The 6,000-nt window shown below is 44.6% G+C and overlaps 1 protein-coding gene across 2 annotated transcripts in view; it reads left to right on the forward strand.

Annotated features, from left to right (window-relative positions):
* Positions 1-5,662, forward strand: part of MXI1 (MAX interactor 1, dimerization protein) — a 57,852-nt gene extending 52,190 nt beyond the window's left edge. For both annotated transcript variants that reach the window (XM_062001238.1, XM_062001239.1), the window contains exons 4-6: positions 209-323; positions 1,526-1,697; positions 3,006-5,662. In XM_062001238.1, the coding sequence (XP_061857222.1) occupies positions 209-323; positions 1,526-1,697; positions 3,006-3,169 (451 nt within the window). In that variant the 3' untranslated portion in view covers positions 3,170-5,662. The remainder of the gene's footprint in view (positions 1-208; positions 324-1,525; positions 1,698-3,005) is intronic.
* The last annotated feature ends 338 nt before the right edge of the window (positions 5,663-6,000 follow it).

Consider the following 6,000-nt stretch of genomic DNA (forward strand, 5'->3'; position numbering starts at 1 on the left):
AGAGGTTAGCAATAATGCCTGTATTGGTGAGCAGCTGGTGTTTGCAGTGTAAATAGATGAGTGGCAGTCTGTCCTGGTACCTGTGGGGAATCTTGTGGTGGGTGGAAAGAGTGGAACATGAAAACTGCCTTGTAGGTGACAAGCAGAGAAGGAAATGCTGTTCCCTTTCTGAAAGCATAGCTTTGATTCCCCTCTTCTCCCCTTGCAGCCGAGCTCACCTCCGCCTGTGTCTAGAACGCTTAAAAGTTCTGATACCGCTGGGACCAGACTGCACCAGGCACACCACTCTTGGGCTGCTCAACAAAGCCAAAGCACATATCAAGGTAAGAGTTGCCTTTCCCAGCTGCTTTCAGTCAGTGCTGTTGGGAGGTACATTTCAGTGGCTCACTCATACTGCCTGGAGGAAATGCTGTTGAAGGAGACTTAACACCTTAAAAAAAAAGAGAAGAGGCAAGCAAGCCTTGCCCCCTTGGTTAATCATTCATCATTGCTGCAAGCCACATTGTTAGAGGAGTCCATAAAAGACTCTGTTAACCACAGAAATGATTGATTTGGAGAGCAGGGGTCTTGCTCTGTATTGTGATCATTGGTTGACTGCTTTATCTCTTTAAAGAAAAGCATACCTGCTGTTGAGTGACTGCATTTTGATGGGAAATCAGCTTGTTTTCTCATGTGCTAGTGAGTTTCCACTGCTGAAGCATTAGCACAAACCACAAGAGTGTGAGACAGGCTTGGCGTGCTGGGCTTTCATGTGCAAACCTGCCAGATAGCCCAGCACTCTTTTAGATTCCCTTCTGGCAAAGGGAAGCATGAGAAGAAAATGCAGCATTGTCAGCATCTGGAAGAGGCTTGAAATACTTTGTTTGCAGGTCAGGAGAGCGGGAGGGAGGATGGGTGGTGAAGGAGAGGAGAAAAAGCACTGCCGAAGGGACAGAGTTAGCCTGAAATAACTCCTCCTTATGCAACGTGCTTGTGTAGAAAACAAAGAACAGTGCCCTGGTAGATTTCCCAGCTGTGATCAAAGAAATCTGTAGTAGGTTATGTAAATCACTTACGGAATAGAAAACTGTTTCTGAGAAATCCTACTGAACCATGCAGCAAGGAACAGGGAACAACCAGGGCACGTTTTTGTGTTACAGTGGATCATAACAAACCCTGAATTGATTTGGTTAAGGGAATTGAGGCCTCTTTGTGGACAGATTTGGTAATGCAAGTGGCTGAAGCCACGTAGAATGAATGACCCACGAACTGCTGCAATTCAGGTCCTTTCCCCTGGAGATGCTCTGGCTTCAGAGACCTTTTATACAGATGTGTATGATTTATCAGGACTTGGGAGATGCAAAAGATCTAAGGAGATGTCATTGTTCTTTGAGACTGCAAGGCAGCTTGGTTCAGGGCTCTTTTGCAGCTTTAAGTCCTTCTGGGACCTAGGAAGGTCTAAGCAAAGCAGGTGACTGAGCAGTGGAGGTGGGAGGGAAGGAGGAAAGGATGAAACTAATTAGTGAGTCATATTTGATCATGTCAGAAACTTGAAGAGGCTGAGAGGAGAAGCCAGCACCAGCTTGAGAACCTGGAACGAGAACAAAGATTCCTAAAGAGAAGACTGGAACAACTACAGGGTCCTCAGGAGATAGAGCGAATACGAATGGACAGCATTGGATCTACCATTTCCTCGGACCGCTCGGACTCGGAGCGAGGTGGGTGTCACTGAGGCAGCCCTGAATCCCCAGAGCCCTGCCGAGCCAGGGCAGGAGGTTGATCCTTCTCTCATCTCTCAGCTACCCCCTTCTTATGGCCTTTGGCATTGAAGCTACTGATTTTGCTCACACATGTGCACATACACAGACACACGGGCATATGATGAGTTTAGTATTTTGCATGACTTCCAATTAAGTCTGGAAGGAGTGTTGTTATTGTCAACTAGAGCTGATATCTGTGGCATTTAAAGTGACCTGTTTCTCTGAAAAAGCTCTCTAAAATGCCAAAGCATTAGTTAGGAAAAATGATGTGATCACGAGATGGTAGCTAAATACCTGATGGTAAAGCTGAGGTACCCGTTGTGCTCCTTGGGCTTCTGAGTCTCTCGGCAGCACAAACTGGAAAATGTAGGAAGATATTAGTGGGACTGGAACAGATGTTGCAAAGCAACATCCAGCTTCTTATTCTGTAGTTGGGCTGTGGTATAACCAAAGTGCCATGGAGTAACTGAGTAAATTGCCTGTTAAAATTGTCAGACTCATTCTACACCCCCACTCCCACCCCTTACTTTTTTTAAGCCTCCCATGGAGTTCATCTCCTCAGTTTAAACTGATTACAGATGATCTAAATGGCTGAGTTCACATCATTCTCTTTTTTTTATAGTATCTCTGCCGTGGAGAGATATTTAAACACAATAGGTGGCTTGATACTTAGTGACAGACCCAGAGATGCTGTATAGTTTGGGGGTGACTGCAGATTGTTTTTAAAAACACTCCTTTTGGAAAAATCCTGAGTGATACGGAAGCCAGGATACCTGGTTAACTGGATCCCTGCTTTCCAAGTTGCTCTCAGAAATAAGATTTATGTTCTGAAGTCCACTGAGCATCCCTGATCCTCGTGGCAATGTGCTGCAATGCCCTGGATGTGTGATCCCAACTTTGGTAATGTTAGCGGCCAAGTAGCGTGTTTCGGGATAACTTCAGGCTCCATTTTCTTTGTTGCCTTCTTTTGTAGCTCTTTGGGGTTTTTTTTTCCAACACTGGGGTAGTAGAGCTCCAAGGAAAGAGGCAGCAGAACAAGTTCAGTGTGTGGAGTGGCCTGTATGCTGAAGAGGTAAAACCCCTATGCCAGGTGTCTAAGAAAATCTCCAAGCTGGTGTCTGGTCTTTCTATAACTCACACCCACAGCCCGTCCATTCCAGGGAGGGCACGGAAAGCCTCGTGGAGTCCCTGCAGCTCATTGGCCTGAAGGGAGCAGTTGAGTCTGTGGTGCTAACCTGTGTGTGTTTCTGTCCTTTTCCTTTTTAGAAGAGATTGAAGTGGATGTTGAAAGCACAGAGTTCTCCCATGGAGAAGTGGACAATATCAGCACAACCAGCATCAGTGACATTGATGATCACAGCAGCTTGCAGAGTATTGGGAGTGACGAGGGTTACTCCAGCGCCAGCGTCAAGCTCTCGTTTGCTTCCTAGAACCAAGTGAGACAACAGTGCAGGGCGAATGATTTCACTGGGGTGATCAAACTGGGTCCTAGATGCCAGTATCCTCTTTCAGAAATGACATCTTAACAGCTAGTCCTGGAGAGACCTGTATATAAAGCTTTTTGGGCAAAGGAAGCCTCCACAGAAACCCACATGTGTTCATTTGGTCATGTTACTGATCCCAATTCCTGCTGGTATAAAAAGTTAGACCAAGCACTAGTCCCTTTGAAGTCAGTGAAATCCATTTGTTTCTGTGGGACCTGGATGTAGACCTTAGTGATGAAACACTTTGTTTTGAATTTATTTGTTTGAAAGAGGATACTAGAGACTCATCCCTCTCCTTCTGTCATGAGATCTGAGAAACGTCAGAATTTCTTCTATTGCATTCAGGTTGAACAACATAGTTTAGGCCCTTCTGAAGAGCTTTTGTGGTCCTGAAAGGACCTACAGTTTATCACAATCCAATGCTGTTGTAACGTACTAGGAAATCTAAGAAGGCTTACGGCAGCCTAGGAATAACGATGATAATAATGACTAAGGTCTCATTCTGTGCCCAGAGAGAGGGGGGCAGCCAGGAGAGATGTTCAGGAGAGAACACCATTCAGCTCAGCTTTCTGTTGGACGTTATGTTAAAAGCAAGTACCTCTGATGCGTGGCTAAAGCAAGAGGTACACACTTGCAATCTACCAGCACGCCGTGGGCTGTGTCGTGCCTCAGGCTGTGCTCACACGCAGGCACACGGCCAGCTGAGGACAGAGAGAAACCAGCACATAGGAGAGGTGATATGCCAGAAAGTCATGCCCAGATACTGAGCCACTCTGACCTTTTTATTTGAAGAGATTTTTTGATAAACATTTGTAAATGTGTTGGGAGGGAAAACACCCCAAGTCTGATGCGTCTTTTTAGAGCTTGTGCATACAAAACCTTAGCTGTCTTTTATATGAATTTATGCCACGAGAAGATCTCTGTTTTGATGAAGCACTTGACCCAATGAAATGCGAAGATGCTTTTTGCTGTGCACAGGATGGATGAAGGCTGTGCTAGCTGGAAGAGGCCGGGTTTGGTGGGGGTTTCTTCAGTTTTCTTTTTAGAATCATTCCCTTTGCTGACTTTTGAAGTTCAGTCCAGTAGTTAACCCAGTTAAGCTCAGCACATCTCTCATGTTAATGTAACGTTTTGACTGCACGTCCTGTTCCCAAGGGCCTTGCCATCTTATCTGTGCAGGTGCTGTTCAGAGCTATTATAGCAACTGTTTTCTAATCTTCTCAGAGACGAGCTTCTAACCTGCACTTTGAGGGCTTTGCTTTGTTTTTTTATTTTATTTTTGTCTTTTTAATGGCCAGGATTATTTTGTTTAATAGAGTCCTCACCTATGGCATTGTTTGAAACTTTGTATGTCCTTAAGTAATTTAACTACTCCTCATTACTAAGAAAAAAAAAAGAGGAAAAAATGCTTTATAAAATTCATAACTTATTGCTGATTTGAATGGGTTGTTAATTTCAGTCCTTTAGATTTTATTTTATTGTTTTAGGTAGGGTTGGGGAAAAAAAAAAGAGGTAAAATAAAAAAAATGAAGACAACCATATTTAGCAGTGCAGTGGAATTGTGTTTAAATGTTAGCATATGGTCCCCATTGAAGTAGCACTTTAACGCCATTAAACATTTCTGTATCTGAACTGAGTGGTGTTCGTCCATCGTGGTCATTCCTGTCACTCAGCCCCGCTCCGTGTGCTGAGGAGAAGGCCCCCAGCAAGTCTGCTGCAGACCTTTGCATCATTGTAAATTGCCTGTGTTACAAATATTCTGATGTTTCCCCCCACTCCCCTCTGAAATGTGTCATCCCCTGTAAGAGGCACCACACGGAACTGCTCTTTCTGTGCCTGTAATGAGCAATTTCTGTTTGGTTTGGGTGTTTTAAATTTGTTTGCTTACTCTGTCCTTAAATCTGTTTTCACTTGTGTGTATGTAATCCAGTGGCGGTCCATCTGTTGTTCTTCCTTCTGGGAGGTGACCTGGCAGGAGCAGGAGTCTGTCACAGACTGAATTGAGCTCTAGGTTAACAAATGGGGGCCGAGGGTTTTGAAAGAAATGCTACTTGAATTTATGTTTGGGTATAATCTCTGCATGACACAAGATTTTGGACAGTCTTCTGAGTGGTGAGAAGTGGGAAACTTCAGCTCTAGAAAGGCCTTATTTGTTTATTCACTATGATTCTCCTTGAAAGTGTTGGCTGCTAGCAGCCTTGGTACTGAGCAGATGAATACCATTGGGGTTTATTTATTTATGACCTTTTTTCTGTGGCTCTCCCAACACCTCCCCCTTCTGATTTTTCCTGTTTGTTTTAAATGACCGCTTAGGAAAGAAATGTCACAGCTGGGAAATACTGAAGTTCAAGAAGTGGGGAATGGCTTTGCTCTCCTTGTTGGTATAAACCAGTGATGTGTCTCTGTTTGGAATAAACATGTCTGAAATGGTTGCTTCTATGCTCCAGGGCCAGTTTGGTATCTCCTACCTTTTCTAGTGTAGTGGAGTTGAATGGCTCTTGATGTTGAATGCAAGCACAACGGGGAACATGTAGCAGGAGATGAGCTTCCGTCACCGACTTGCTGCCTAACCACTCAGCTAGCAGCAGGGCTCCAGCCAGGAAGAGGACTGGGGGCAAAACAGAGTTAGGAGCCTTTACAATAACTTCTAACGACATGGGGTTGGTTGCTCTGGTGCTGGGGGATTCTTTGTGGCAGATCTTGGCTGATTTCAGCTAGAATTTGGATACTTTCTTATGTGATGGAGCTGTTCCTCTGACTTTTCAAGGTTGTCCTGC

This window comes from Colius striatus, chromosome 8 (genome assembly GCF_028858725.1).
Source record: "Colius striatus isolate bColStr4 chromosome 8, bColStr4.1.hap1, whole genome shotgun sequence".
Taxonomy (NCBI): domain Eukaryota; kingdom Metazoa; phylum Chordata; class Aves; order Coliiformes; family Coliidae; genus Colius; species Colius striatus.